General features: G+C 36.2%; 2 protein-coding genes across 2 annotated transcripts; one reads left to right on the forward strand and one right to left on the reverse strand.

Annotated features, from left to right (window-relative positions):
* Nucleotides 1-66: 66 nt before the first annotated feature.
* On the reverse strand, nt 67-8933 carry endou (endonuclease, polyU-specific). Its single transcript, XM_007254253.4, has 7 exons — nt 8823-8933; nt 5194-5362; nt 3158-3363; nt 2038-2151; nt 1816-1922; nt 589-731; nt 67-442 (listed from the first exon to the last, which is right to left on the reverse strand). Exons 1-7 carry the CDS (start codon nt 8887-8889, stop codon nt 328-330), a joined length of 921 nt encoding a protein of 306 aa, XP_007254315.3. The 5' UTR covers nt 8890-8933; the 3' UTR covers nt 67-327.
* A 3665-nt stretch (nt 8934-12598) lies between these two features.
* Nucleotides 12599-16003, forward strand: tsfm (Ts translation elongation factor, mitochondrial). Its single transcript, XM_007254252.4, has 6 exons — nt 12599-12705; nt 12908-13045; nt 13131-13259; nt 14746-14862; nt 14966-15047; nt 15268-16003. Exons 1-6 carry the CDS (start codon nt 12658-12660, stop codon nt 15660-15662), a joined length of 909 nt encoding a protein of 302 aa, XP_007254314.2. The 5' UTR covers nt 12599-12657; the 3' UTR covers nt 15663-16003.
* Nucleotides 16004-16285: the final 282 nt, after the last annotated feature.

A 16285-nucleotide genomic window follows, 5' to 3' on the forward strand; every position in this document is an offset into this window, starting at 1 on the left:
CTTAGAACAGGCATGTTGCAGTATGCCGAGTTTATAAGTTTCATGAATTGAGAGAATTGGGTCAACTTTAAATTGCGTAATGAACATTTATTGTTTTTATTTTTTTTTGTTTCATTGTAAGCAAACATTAAACACCGATTAAAAGAAAAAGGTGGTAGTACCGGTAATTGTATAACTAAACACAAACACTACAAAAGAAAAAAAAATTAAAAATAAAAAAATATTTTCTTATAACTATATTGCATTTGATTTATGCTTTTAGAACAGAATTAGTAAAATTCATTAATATTGCTTTAGTAATTAAGTGGAATTATATGCTGGATTTGATCATGGAGTTGCAGGATATGCAGAGGCAATGTATTTCTTCCCGTCTCCATAAGTGGTCTTGTCCCAGGTGTAGGTCTGGATATTCAGCTGCTTTCCTCCTAAAGTCAGACGACATCTGGAAAAAAAAAAAACACGGCTTGTATGATATGATAATACATATTAATATATGATAAAACTCAGACCAGTGTGTAGCTATAATACATGGTGCAGGCAGAGAGGTGCCTGTGAAGCAATGAGTCATACGCTATAGAGCTGACTCACAGTTTGCCAGGGCGAGTAACGTAACAGAGCGTGTAGAGAGCCAGGTCGAACTCAGGGCTGCAGCCAATGATGGAGGAGCCAACCTGCTTATAGTAACCATCCCACATAAACTGCTTCCCCAGTACATCAGGATAAGACAACCACTGAGAAGGAGGGAAAGAGAGAAACATTATTACACAAGTGGAACCATTACACAGTTGTAACTACCTAGCATTTTTCTAACAGGTGACTATAGGTTATATAGGTTAAGTACCTACAGCTATTCTTCACTTCAAATATAGATGTAATGGTAATGTTCTGTTGTGTGTAGTGCATGTTTTCTGTCTTTGAAAGTAGCTTTGATTGACTAGCTTTGATTTGTTGCAGACTTCCCAAGTCTCCTGGAAGTTGCGTGAGTCTACCGCATATCAATAATGGCAATTGCCCATGGAGGATCAAATAAGAAACTAAAACATCTTCCCCTGTCTCTCTGTCGCCCTCGACAAGACTTTAGTTTCCGCCTGTTCTTGTTTTTCCCCAGCTGTGTCCCAATTCACTACCCAGGGCAGCGTATGGGACCGCGACCCTGTTGGCACGAGTTCGATTCCGTGTGAGGAGTGTTGTGTGTGTTTTTTATTTTTTTTCCCTTTCTTCTTGGGTTTACCTGCTTTGAGATCAACTGTTCTGCAATTGGGTTCAACAACCCTCTGGGCTGGAGAGCTTGTCTGTCATCCCATTACACTTCATTTTTCAAAACAGAATTTTTCTTTTGTGGCCCACCACGTAATGGCTTAAAAAATATCTGGCCTGCGGCCCAACTTAATTGCAGACCCCCGCTGTAAAATGTCCTGTTGTACACTTTCTGCTTTACTTTAGTGTTTACCTCTCAGCTTCTCTTGTCATGTTGCTTTCATTGCTTCTAAACAGTACAATGGGACTGTAACAGTAACTCCAAAAAGAGTGTTTTGTCACATTACATACACAAAATTAAACAAGCACACTAGGTTCTTCGGTGATTGGCAGGAAATCACATTTTACATTGTGTAACTTTGATTGTGGCCAAACTATGCTTGAAACTGCATACTGTGCCTGAATGTAGACCAACATTTTAATTCTTTAACAACTTAAAGAACGTGTGTTTAGTTAGCTTAATGATAGTTACTGAATAATAATTGAATAATAGACATACCATATTATGGATTCGGTTATTTTAAATAATATTAAAGGATAGTACAGGTGAAAACTCACAGGGCCGTCAAAGCTGTGGCTGTAATAATTCAGCTTCCCGCTCTTCTCTAACAGGTAAAACCTCACCCAGTTATGGAAACCAGACACTTTACCACCCTTGATCTCCCCTGTATATAAAGTAACACATACACACAGAAACATTCAACATCAATCATGCAATACAGACAGCTTACTTTAGGATATTCAGCAAAACTATGTGTGGACATACACTCACACACCGACCTGCGAAGATGTGCTCAAAGCCACTGGAGTCCATCTTGCCATTGCTGCGCGAGTAGAGGCCAAACCACATCATTTTCAGATCTTCCAGAAACTCCTGCCAGGAGCTGTAGTACCCTGGCATTCATCACAGTGCACAAATATGCACACAACAAAAATATAATGATCAGATTATAAGGAGGGCTTTGTGCATAAGACCTGTATCTACTGACATTTAACATCAGTGCATTTTGATTTAATCAGTATAACTACCTCCATTACTTTTACTTTAAAACAATCAGTTTTGTAATACACTATTTTTTGCGTTAACTTTGGCACAAGTGCATTATATGTATTAGTATATGATCTCTTATATATACATTTATAATATAATTTTAATGTAGTTCTTAGAGACAATATAGTATGTCAGTAGCTATAACATTTTATTATACTGTTAAAGCTGAAACACAGCACGCTCCATAATTACTGGCACCCTAGTTACAATGTGTTAAAAGCCTTAAAATAAATTACACTATTATTGCAGAAGCATCATCACACTCTGAAAGAAAATAAAGCAACCTTCAACTCAAGTGAATAAATAAAAAATACAAAAAAATCTGATTAAGAAATAATTATTTTTAAGAAAATAAACTTTTCCACAATTAAAAGCACCCTTAATTTCTCGAAAATAAATGTATGTAAACCATTTATGCCATTTCTACTGTAGTTTATAAAGTGGATCAAAGTATCTAGGAACCTTTATTTAGTAATTCATTACTTCTTGCTTCCCTGAGGTGTACATTTTGCATTGCTCTATATTATTATTATTTTTTTTAAATTAGAAGCCAAAAAACACTTCTTAACCAGGGATGCCAAAAATTATGGAGGGTGTAACTGACCTTATTGGGCCTGCTGTATTTGTTTTTATTTTTGCTGCTTAGTTTCCATATATTTGCATGCACAGTAATGTATTGTTATTGTTGTAAACAGCACTGTTGGGGTTAAATTAATATTAAAGATCAGTGTTAACACTAATAGTGCTGATTTAATACTGAACAGTTTGCTGTATACTACATCAAACTACTGACAGTTCATTTTCCCATGCTGAGACCTTTTAAAATGAGTTAATATCTAGTTAAAAGACCTTTGCTGTTGAGGAAGGAGTACAGCTGTTGTCCCAATGCTGTGTTTCTTATGGTTTCTTTGAGGAAGGTCTCCTGCTCCTGTACCTCCCCTGAGGTCACACTCTCCGCTACTCCTGTGTTACTCTCATAGTTGTCCAGCAAAGCGATAAGGGCTTTATAGGTTGGCTTAGAGAACAGCGAGCCTTCATTCACACGACTGAACAAACTGGAGGAGAAAAGAAAACGAAGAAAAAAGGAGAATAAGAAAGTAGCATCAGACAGGATGACACAAAACGCATCAATAGTGATTGTAAACATGATATTTCATGGTATTTTTTGTAATAACAATACTCTTGGCGATATGACAAATCATTGAATTAAAAACATATATATATATATATATATATATATATATATATATATATATATATATATTTCAAGAATACACTACTGCAACAAAATTACATTTTATTGTTGCATACAATATGATATGGAACAGCGCTAACTGAGATATAAAAAAAAAATCTGAATGTAATGATACTAATAATGCACTCTAAATATCTCCATATATCCAGGATAAAAGTAAAATAAATGATACTGGACAGATATAATCTGTCTCTAGTAGATACATAATGGGAAATGAGAACAGTGTGAACGTTTCTTTTGCTAAAAACAGAAAAAAAAAATAGAACCCTGATGTGATAATTAGGGATGGGTAATGTGGCACGATATTTTAGGGGATAATATTGTTCATGATATTTAAAAAAAAAATGTTATTATTGCATACGATACAAAATGGCACACCCATGTTCACCACAAACTTGTGTTTAAAGACAGCATAAAGACCTTTTATGGAACAGTGTGGGGCTCTGAGTGGTCTTGGAGACTAAGGCAAGCCAGAAAGCACAGCTGGCATTGGTAGATAGCACTGTCTCCCCACATCAATACCAATTTGAGGTTAGTCAACACAGGTGACTATTAGCAAGCTAATGGATCTGAGCAGGGTTCCTGCAGTTTACTCCGAATAGTTGACGGCATAATCGACAATATTGATTATTTAACCCTCCTGGGAATATAGTTAAAAGTATTTTTTCAGTATGAAACTTCTTCTGCTTGTTATGTTTTAATGTTATGTAAAACTATTGTTTTATATGTTGGTATTTTAAAAGTAATAAAGTAGTGAAACATTTAAAAAGTCTGAACATGTTTTTTTTTTTTAAACGAGTGAATTATCCCAATTGAACCATTACCTGTTAGTGGTAAGGAATACCATTGCACTAAGTATTGAATAATTAGCAATGGAGTTTACACTGCTTGTAAGGATTTTTTTTTTGGGTTTCAGGCATCTTTTGGATAATTACACATGCACCAGGTCAAATTAACCCCAGGACACTATTGCTGTTCCTGACAAATGAACATAATAGAAGGTTTACATTTGTTGACAACAAATTTCTTTGTTGACTAATCGTTAATTTATAACAGTACTGCATTACACAAAGTGCTGGGGACAGAAGCACAATGGGAGATGGGTAAATAGCTCACTCATACAGGTTACAATTAACTTAGTTTGTGTCTCCAAAAGTGCCCAAACTCAACAGATTACATATTTACTCACTCAATATCAGTACTTTCCACATTTAAACAACATCTAAACATTTAAATGCCTTTAAATCTCATGTTCAGCTGATTATTACAATTTTAGAGATAGAGGACATGGCAGAAATAATTTTGACTAATCAAAAAAATAATCAACAGATTAGTCAACTACCAAAATAATCATTAGTTGCAGCCCTAATCAACAACAGTGGCAATTAGAAATTATTTTTTTTTACTGTACACTGTTCCTAACCGTGATACTAACACTTTGTTGAAACTGATTTTTTTTGGCTGTAAAGTTATTGTTCCTCTTTTATATTTACTATAATTTCTGTCATAATAACTTTATCCACACCAGTCTGTTTTAGTCCACTGAGGGCTAAAATTGTAGAACAGGTGCTGTAGACTGATCATCAACACAGAAGTCTTAAACTTTGGCTGTGTGTGTCTGAACTCTTACGGCTGTGGTGCACGGTCTTGTTTTGCGCTGGTCTCAGAGTTAGAGATGAGGGTCTGAGGGTTGATGACGACTTCAGAGGCTGAGGCTTTGTTTGAGTCCAGAGCAAACAAAGACTCAGAAACAGCCTGGATCTCCGAGTCCGACACTCGACTACTGATCTCCACAGGGTCTGAAGAAAACAAACACATACAGATGGAGACAGAGACCAAGGACAGAGCATTGAGTTGAGAGTTGGTTTATTATTCAGTTATTTATTTAAAGGGCTTATTATGTGGTAAGTTCATTAGGTGTCTCTCGGGAATGTGTTGACCTACTAAAATAATTGTACTATTTTTTAATATAATCTTTTATTCATACATTTTAAACTTTGACTAATAGTCATCTTTTTATCTTAGCCATGCCATGCTAAATTATCCAACACTTTCATTACTATAGGCTCATAAGCACAGAAGTGGTTGCTATAGTCTCTAAATCTAACTGACGTCTACTCTTGAACTTCCTAGGGTCGGACCGTTTGTGCAAGACACACATGCAGCTGCAAAAGTTCCAACTGCGGAAGAGATTCTTGGCCTGAGTTTGAGTTTTAAATATTATGGCAGAAACTAGTGACGATGAGACATGGAGTGCGGTAAGTATGAATACAGTACAGAGTACAATCCTTAACAATACATAACCTATGGTACAGCTCTAGACAAAAAAGGAACAAAAAAGTATGAGTTTCTTTGATTTTTTAAAAAACCTCTGGAAGAAGAAGATGGATGATCACAAGGAATCAAACCAAGCTGAACTGCTTAATTTTTTTTTGCACCAGCAGTGTAACAAAAAGTTATCAAAAAGCACTTTGTAAGACTGGTGGAGGAGAACATGCCAAAATGCATGAAAACTGTGATTAAAAACAAGGGTTACTCCAACAAATATTGATTTCTGAACTCTAAAAACTTTATGAATATGAACTTGTTTTCTTTGTATTATTTGAGGTCTGAAAGCTCTGCATCTTTTCTGTTATTTAATCATTTTCTCATTTTCTGCAAATAAATGCTCTAAATGACAATATTTTTTATTTGGAATTTAGGAGGAATGTTGTCTGTAGTTTATAGAATAAAATAACAGTGTTCATTTTACCCAAACATATATAGCAAAATCAGAGAAACTGATTCAGAAACTGAAGTGGTCTCTTAATTTTTTCCAGAGCTAGTTACAGAATACAGTTTACAGAATGCACATAAAATCCATTCTTGAGCCTGATCCTGAACTTAACCATTAGCCTTTTGAGTATCTGTGCATAATTCGTTGGATACCATCAAAATAAAGTCAACAAAAATACTGTATTGCTCCTTTGTGTTTAGTAGCAATATATTATAATTGTGCAGAATTGTTTGATAAAACCTGTGAGACTTGGATTCAGATCACAGTTACTTTAATATTTTTCGTGTATGCTTTGCAAAGTATGATAGTTAAACAGTGATGTCACAGCTTTGTGGAAAAATCTGGGTGTGTCAGTGTGTGAAATCCAGCAGGTGGACACCAATGACCTTAATACTCTTACCCAGTATAAAGTTGGCATCAGGGCCATGCTGATAACCGATAACAAATTTTATGATAAACCCCAAAGTGAGTTTATTCAAGCTTTCCTTTGGTACTGCTGTGAAAAACACGGTCCTTGACTGAGCGTGTCTTTTTCCATGTGCTTTATATCTATATCTATATTTATATCTATCTATATCTATTTTTTACTGATGCAGGAACACAGTTGACCCTTTCAAGCATACACGTAATTAGTATTATTTGATATACTGTAAATATAAGAGACACTATGACACTATGAATTGAAGTTTTCAATTGGAAGGAAATTCTAGTATACAAATAGCCCTAATCCCTGTCTAACCCTATTATAGCCACAAATATCAGTTAGAATCTAATTAAACATCAAATTATTAACTGAACCAAAGTAGTTTACCCCTTGTTTAGCCTAATCATTAGAATGCCTATGTGTTCTTATTATGGGTGATTATAGATTAGACAAGGTTATTTTAACAAATCAAGCATCTTAGGACAGATCCTGTTCCGGCCCTTTGTTTGTACTGCACAGCCATCAGACACATTATTCCCAGCACTGCAGCAGTGAGGACAGTTATCAGAAGCTGACAACACAATACAAATAGCTGCATTTCAGGAAGTCGCCTTGCCTCCAGACCCGGGTGTGTACAGAGCTGTAACACTACACAGCTTTTTTTTTAGGTGTTATAATTTTTGGCCATGTCATCAAAAACCATGAGGGTAATTCACTATAACCATTTTTTGTCATTTTAAACTGGAACTAAAGAGTGAGTTTAATACCAAAGGGAGGAGCAGGATAAAGGGCATGAGAAAAATGAAGCAAAATCACCTCAGTTTTGATGTTTACACTGTTACAGACTAAACTTCACAGTTTCAATGCCCCAATTTAAAACTAAATTATCAAGTAAATCTTAAGACATTAAATAATATGTAATTTTATATAGAAGGGCCATTATACAGTATTTGTGGGCAAAAAAAGTATATTATATGTATATTTATTTCTGTCATTCAAGGGCCTTATACAGCTCTGGAAAAAATTAAGAGGAATGGTGGAATAACCCTGTTTTGTAGTCACAGTTTTCATGCATCTTGGTATGTTATCTTCCACCAGTCTTACACACTGCTTTTGGATAACTTTATGTAATTTCTCAAGCAGTTCAGCTTGATTTAATGGTTTGTGATCATCCATCTTCCTCTTGATTATATTCTAGAGGTTTTCAATTTAGTAAAATCAAAGAAACTCATCATTTCTACGTGGTTTCAAATTGTTTTCCAGAGCTGTATATTCAAAATGGCAACTTTACATGAGATGAAAAAAAGAATGGAGGTCAGTTAAAAAGGTTGAATTTAGTAATTTTGGAGCATTACTATTTATCCATTAAAACATCAAATTCAAATTATGTCAAAATGTAAAAAATGGTAGATACGGTTTTGCCGGCCAGACTTTGTAACTGTAACAGAATATGCAATAATTCTAGACTTTATACACAAATAAATCACATGAGTGTAATATTATTAAAATTACAAAATCAATACCAGTTGGTACTTTTGGATTGGAATTGGATATGCTGGCAATGAAAATGAATTGAGAATAAAATTATTATTTTTAGAATTGAGTTAATCCCTGAGCAGTAGAGCAGTGTCTGTTGTAAGTAAGTAATAATAATTAGTATTTTATCACATACAAATCAAATTTTTTGGTGAATGAAAATGAAAACACTTTTTTCTATTACAATCACTTACAGCTTAATTTATTATTTGTAACAGTTTGCTGAACTAAATTAAAAAAATCTCATAGTTATTTTACTGTCATACAATTCAACTGTCTATTACATTTTGTTTTTCTTGGTCACTGCTTTTCTTCATGCTGTAAAACGTAAGTTATTAGTTATTAAATGAAGGAATAAAAGAGGTGCGCTTATATATAGGCCCTTGCATTTGAAAGGACAAATAATGCAAAATAACTACAATAATATAAATAATCAATACAAACAAAGGTTACAGCAGTCTGAATAAGTAAAAGTACTCATCTCACTCACTCATCTGATAGACTGAAATATTTCTTAACTTACTGCTGTAACCCTGAGAGATCAGGGTGAGAGTGAAAGCAAGGAGCACAGTGATCCTCATCCTCTTCATCACAGACACAGATGCTGACTGGAAAGCACCCAGTAAGAGGTCTTCACCCAGTCTTTATACCAGCCTGAATTGCCCTTCACACCTTACAGGCTCCTCCTATATGTTTTACCATCCAATCACAAGTGCAGCTCTGAAAGTTCAGCAGTCCATGTGGAGCAGATGGAACTCTACAGTAGCTCCAACATATGCTTATGTGTAACCAAGAAAAAACCTGATTAAAGGTAAATCTATTGTGATAGACTTTCATTTCTTTTTTCTATATAAGTCTCATCTCAGCTTCACTTCCTCCCAGTCTGTCAGTTTCACACGGTTAACTTGCTGTAAATATTATTCTCTATAGGCAAGTGCACGAGATTTAAACATGCACTTTTAGACTCTTTCAGAAGCCACCTGGTGCTCTTCCCACTGAGACAGGAACAGCGTCATACAGGATGAGAGAGAGAGAGAGACCTGTGCAGATTAACCTCAACAGATTTCCATTACAGACAAACCAGAGAAGATTATACTATATGGAAGATCTATTATCGTATTTATTGTTGGTAGCACTCACTAAGACTACCTTTTATAAATGGTTTATATAAATAGTTTATTAAAGTTATAATTTAGGTTAAATTACCCTAAATTACTTACACTCACAAATGGCAAGGGTAATAATGTAATAATATAAATAATATAGAATGTCAATTTAGTCAATTATTGTGTGAATGTACTTACATTTCTTAAACTGCAACCTTTCAACGGAAACAATAAGGAAGGAAAGTTCCGTGGTGTTTTACCATTTACTTACAGTTTATTAGTTTTATGTGTAGCACTTTTCTACTCTTGTAACAACACCATAAAGTGATCATTTCAACATGAACTTTAACTCTTCTTTAAACATATAACCCTGTTATGATATTATACACTAGCAGTTAAATATTGTGGCTCTTATAATGGCAGTATTACATTTAGATGCATAATTATTATTGTTGCACTGCAAAAATGCCGCCATGTTACTTAACCAGCAGACAATTTTTTGGGCACCTTGAAATACAGTCACAATAAATCAACTGACGAGCACAAACAGATTGCAAAATGAAAAAGTGGAAGTACAATTTCTAAATTCTCAATGCTTTGTTTTAAATGTCAGGGTCCTCAGAATTCTACTAATAAAGTGTGGAGCCACTTTGAGCTTGTTACTGGTGTACTGGTGTACTGATGTAAAAATAGAGATTTCTTTGCATGAGCAACACTATGCCCCTATCACTAGCATTGTAAGCATGTTAGAAGCCTTGGCTAAAAGCACTGTATTTCAGAATAAAATGTTGTACTCGTTATCATGTTTCACTACACCTCAAGTCTGTTTCACACTGAGGTTTTCCTTTCATGTAGAAGTGTCCCACCAGTGGACTATTTTATTATAGCAATATGTGCCCATCAGTGTTGGGCACCTTACTTTGAAAAAGTAATTAGTTATAGTTACTCGTTACTTCTCCAAAAAAGTAACTGAGTTATTAACGGAGCTACTCCACTATAAAAGTAATTAGTTACCAGTAAAAGTAACTATCGCGTTACTTTTTATTATTCACCCGTCAAAAAGAAAGGGAAATCAATTATGCAATTACTATTATTATTAGAAAAATAACAAACGAAAATGAACCCAAAATGTTGACAAAAATATAATCTAACGAATTAAAAAAAAAATAAAACGAAATTCTCCACACAACCAAAGAAAATTACTAAAACTTGTAATACTGAAAAAAGCGGAAAAAACGGAAAAACGCGTCTGGGGATGAAATTAAACAAACCAAGCCACACTCAAAGGAAATATGTATATATATACAAAACAAAATAATGGACAATAACAACAATCTAATGACCGCTAAAATGGTATTAATATAACAGCTTCACCAAAAGAGAATAGTGCTTAGATCGGGCCCAAAAAATCCGACCCGACCCAGCCGGAGCCCGTGCACGTTCTGCCCGAGCCCGAACCATGAACTGTCATTATGAGCCCGACCCGATCCGACCCATAAACTGTCTGTTTTCGGGCTGATTGAATGAGCGAAACATAATCAGAATTATGTTCAATAACACTGTAACATAGAAGCATAGAACTACTATTTAATTAAAATGATTTTTAAGAACAGCTACAGTGCTGCAAGTTAAACGCGGAGGCGTTCACGTGCGCCCAGAGCTACGTGATCTCCGGTTTCTCTTTCATCTGCCTGGCGCTCATATTGTAATTCTATAATTCTGCAGTTTTTAGTGTTTTCTGTCGTATTTTTACACAAGAACTAACGGACCACGAGGTGCCGCGCGCTCGGCACAACACCGCCGCTGTACAACTCCGCTGTACAACAGCGCTTATAAATAAATTAAACACTAAAAATGAGGGTATTCTATCAGTAATTTCAGTTCGTTTTAGTTAGTTTTATAAACACAAAATACAGTTCGAGATAGTTATGTTTTTTCCTTTTAATTACCGTTTTTATTACATTCAGTTAACACAAATGTTTTTTTCACTTTAAGTTTTTTATATTTCGTTCGCTTTAGTGAACAATAATAATTGGTTACTTAGCAACATTGTGATTATCACACCAGAGCTTTATATAAAATAAAAATAGGAGCCCGATTTCGGGTCGGTCCTCGGGTCAGGTCGGGTTCGGGCAGAGAATCTAAGCTCTAAAAGAGAAAGCAGCAGCACCACAAAAACCGGAGCAGCTAAAAAGAGTTTAACGTCCTTAATTCGAAACTTGGGCTGTCCACGGCAATCACTGAATTGATTAGAGCAGCAAATCGTCACAAATGTGCCTCACTTCACCACGCCAAACCACAGGCACAGCGGCCAGAAGCTCAAGTTCACCGGAAAGAGGAGGGGTTAACCAGGGCAAAGCGAAGTAAAAAAAAGTGTGGCTAAAGTAACGTGCAGTAACAGGGTGTCGGAAATGGTAACGGCGTTATAGTTACAGTCATAGTAATTAGTTAGATTACTCGTTACTGAAAAAAAGTTTTAACACCGTTACTCCCAACACTGGTGCCCATTTTATTTTTTGGCAGTAACCTTCCTAACAATCATCCTGAATCTGCTATACTGTTCACGGGTAAAGTAGTACTACAGTATTTTTCTCACCTTTACTGTGGACACAGAAATGGAAACATGCACGCTTTGCTCTAATATGTTTGGAAATGTAATGAGTTCAGTTCAATAAATACATTTTTCTAACGATTACAAGTCTAAAGTGTTGTACATGAACACTGTATTGTTTTGTTGTGCTGTCAGTTAGCATTTGCATGTTGTGCTCAGAAGCACATCTGTATAGAACCAATACAAATGGATAAAGCTTTATTCGTATAGTATTGTTCAGAAAATATGTTGATTTAATTTTTATTTAATTTAATTAATTGTAATTATAGAAAAACATAACACCTTACATAGCGTCAAAGGAAACAGAATATATTAGATAAATCAATTTAGATAAAAATGACAGATTGGAACCTTTTTATTTCAAAAATATTATGTGTATAATGTGTAATTAATGCCAAGACAGAAAATAATAAAATCGTACTTTATGTAAACGATAAAATGTGAAATATTTTATTTTTATAATATATTATTATTTTTGTACAGTTTCTAGTAGACTACAGCAGCAGATATGGGACACAGCCCTTTGGCGCTCCTCTGCTGTAGGTGGCGCTCTGAGTGTGTGTATGAGCACTGTAGAGTAAGTACCGTGTCCTTTCGGCTTGCCGTATTCAGCGTGCTTCAATGACACACCGGTAACAGAGATGGCTGTATCGACTTTATTCAGGTCTATCAGAAAAGAACTCACTAAGGTAGGGGTGATAATTAAGCTTCAGCACATGTACACTTAAACTGAGCGCACAGAAAGCAGTGTAAAGAAGGCTGGACAATACTAAAGGCGTGTTAATACTGTGTGCTCTGACGATTATCTAACATGTACCTGCCTCTCTACACTTTATTTATTCTCTTTAAGTTAAAGCTCAGTAATGAAATATCTCGCCGTGTTCCTCCCAGGTCTGCTTCCAGCAGCATGTTCAGTGTTTACACAGCGGTCCGGATAAAGCCCTGCTGCTAAAACTGCGCAAAGCCACCGGCTACACCTTCATCAACTGCAAGAAAGCGCTGGAGAAGTTCAACAACGACATCGCACAGGTACGCAGGTAGATTAATGCAGAAATTATGCGTTTTTTAATGTATACTGTAAATTAGATGTGTTTAATGTTCTGTTTGTCTGCAGGCTGAAAGCTGGCTGCATGAACAGGCTCAGAAGGAGGGATGGAGCAAAGCGAGCAAGCTGGAGGGCAGGAGAGCCAAGGAGGGGCTGATTGGTGTTCTGAAGAATGACAGTGCAGCAGTCATGGTGGAGGTCAGTATTCAATACAGCTTATTTAAAAGACAGCACTGAAGAAAGTTAGTCATGGCGTAAAGGAGAACTCCTGTGTACAATTGACTTTTGGTGTAGAAAAACATGATAAAGGGTACTAACCTTCGTTGAATAGCCCATCTCCACTCTCATGCAGCTTTCTGAGATTCAGTCATTTTGTGCACTTTGCCCAAACAGGCTTTTACAAAAAATGATACAGGGCATGCCTTGCGTATGATAAATCGCTTTTTACACCGTTATCCAGGCTCCACGCTTCATGGATAGAATCTGGAGAACCCTGAGATTTAAATCGAGGCATGTAGAACTTTAAAACTGCACTAGAAGTTTATTCAACACCGCTGTTCTCTGGGCACCACCATTTTAAATTTAAGTCACATTAAGTCAACTGCCGAGCACAAATACTAAAACATTTAGAGCAGTGTTTATGTAAATTGTTGTTGGTTCTATGCGTTCTAATATGACAGCAACCAGATATTTTCAGTAACAACTAGAATTCATGCATTTCCAAGGAATGAATTTTGCAATCTGCTCAACTATCCTACCAATATGCTCTAAATGCTTTTAAAGTTCTTAATACCTGATGTTCAATGTCAGGGCTCCCTGGATTCTATAAATAAACTGTGGAGCTACTTTGAGCCTGGATAATTGTGTAAAAAAGTGATTTATCTTTAGGGGCAAGTGGATGCCCCGAATCGTTCAATGTAAAGTGCTGGGCAAAAAGCACAAAATTACTAGATCTCAGAAAGATGCGGGAGACTGATGGTGGGCTATTTAACAAAGGTTAGTACTCTGCATCATGTTTTACTATATCAAAAGTCCATTTTAGACTGGAGTTCTCCTTTAAAGTGTGAGTATCTCAAGCAGTATCTTAAATATTCTCTCACTCACTTCGAGTGCTTGATGTGAAATGATATTAATACATTGCTATTTCCCCGCTCACACAGAGTTAAATTAATTTAGTGGAGGTGCACTCTCAGTGCCTTTTTAGTGCCTTGTTTTAAATGTCAGGGCCCTCAAATTTATACCAATGAAGTATGAAGCTACTTTGAGCTCATTAATGGTGTAAAAATAGTTATTTCTTTGTATGAGCAAAACTATGCCCCTAGTGAACTACATTTACCACCTCCTAAATCAGTGAACTCAGTACATAGAAACCAGGCACATATTTAATTTAATTTCAATCATATGTCTCATAAAGCTATTAACATCGAAGTTATGCATTTGTCTACCTAAATTCAGTTCAGAAACCATTTACACACAAAATAAACCTTCAAGGCAGAGTAACAGCCAGTCAATGTAAATTTTGTCTTATTTCATACATAAAAATCACCTGATTGTAATCAATAAAAGGAAAAATAACAAATGTGGTGTAGTTTTTGCATTTTTACACACTCTTGCTTAAACTAAGTGAAAGTTGGTGCATTGCATGTTGCCATGAAAACACTTTTTTTCCTCTCTATGGGTTTAGGTAAACTGTGAGACTGACTTTGTGGCAAGGAATGAAAAGTTTCAGCAGCTGGTGCAGGATGTTGCTTTGGCTACAATGGCTCATCATTGCAGCAAGGGACAAGGTGGATACAGAAAGGTATGTTCAGTCTGCTTAGCATCTGCATGTGTGAATGTTTATTATCATTCAATTTAACTTGCACATCTAAAAAGAGCATGTTAAACTTTTATTATTGTTACAGAGTCTGTTGTCTGCTGAAGACCTTGCTAAGCTCACTATGGTGGAGGGCCCCTCACTGGCAGATCAGCTGGCTCTGACCATAGGTAAGGAAAAGTGGGTCTTAGTGATGTTTATGTGCATTCTGCAGGGACTAAATGTCTAAATAACATACTGGAATAGATGCTGTTCTCTGCCTAAGGTGCTTTTTCTTGCCTTGTAATTTTTATAGTGTTCGTGTAAGTTACAAAAGACCTTGCCACCTCTGACTCCTGCTCTTTCTTCACTGCCCTGCTTAGTTCTGTTTCCCCCCCTCTTTCTTCACAGGCCGACTGGGTGAGAACATCTCCATAAGGCGAGCTGTGTCCATAGGTATACCTTCTGACTGGCACATTGGCTCATATGTGCATTCACCAGTTACAGGGCCCAGCAGTTTGATGATGGGGCGCTATGGCTCTCTGGTGGTGTTCCAGGGGGGGCCTGAGGGAGAGGTGGAGTTTCTGGGCAAGAAGCTGGGACAGCACATAGTAGGGGAGGCTCCTGATACTCTTGGCAACATGGAAGATCTACCCTGTGGGGAATCTGAGACACGGCTTTTACCACAGACCTTCCTGCTAGAGCCCAAATACACTGTAGGACAGTTCCTCACTCTGCATAACGCACGAGTGCTTGACTTCATACGCTACAAGTGTGGCGAGAGCAACACACCGGAGGTAGAGTGAGCAGAGATCCATTCATACTGCATTAAAAAAAACACTCTACACATATGCAGTTACCCAGTTGCCCCAGTCAAGATAAAAAAAAAAAGAATAAGACATTTCCTATGAGACAAAGCCAAAAGCTGGAGTGCTGATCTATTTCAGCACTGTGAAACACAAAAGACCAGGATGAAATCTCCTATTTTGGACTATCATGCAAAATGGAAAAAATGAAATTTATTGAGCCCACACATTATACACACACTTCAGATGTGTACGATTATGATTTTGGTTACGCTTATGATGCTCAAATTTCATCAAATGAGCTGAATCTGCATTTAAAATAAAACATTTGATGTATCACAGTGTGTCCTTTTTGTGTGCTTTTTTTGCTGTCCACAAGGTGTCGCTGCAGCTGCTGAATTTTTGTATGTGTCCAATTCCACCATTTTTCACTTCCCCTACATACTTAAACTTTAAGTTTATGACAAATGGAATAAAGAAACCATAAAGCACACTTACGTGAAAGTAGTGCCATAATATGTAGTTAATAAATGGTTTAAGGATAGAAAATGTGTTTGATTTTATTATAACTTTTTAGTACATTAAGCTAGCATCTGTTCACACAGGAAAGGATCAATGTTGGG

The sequence above is a fragment of the Astyanax mexicanus genome, chromosome 5 (genome assembly GCF_023375975.1).
Source record: "Astyanax mexicanus isolate ESR-SI-001 chromosome 5, AstMex3_surface, whole genome shotgun sequence".
Classification (NCBI taxonomy): Eukaryota; Metazoa; Chordata; class Actinopteri; order Characiformes; family Acestrorhamphidae; genus Astyanax; species Astyanax mexicanus.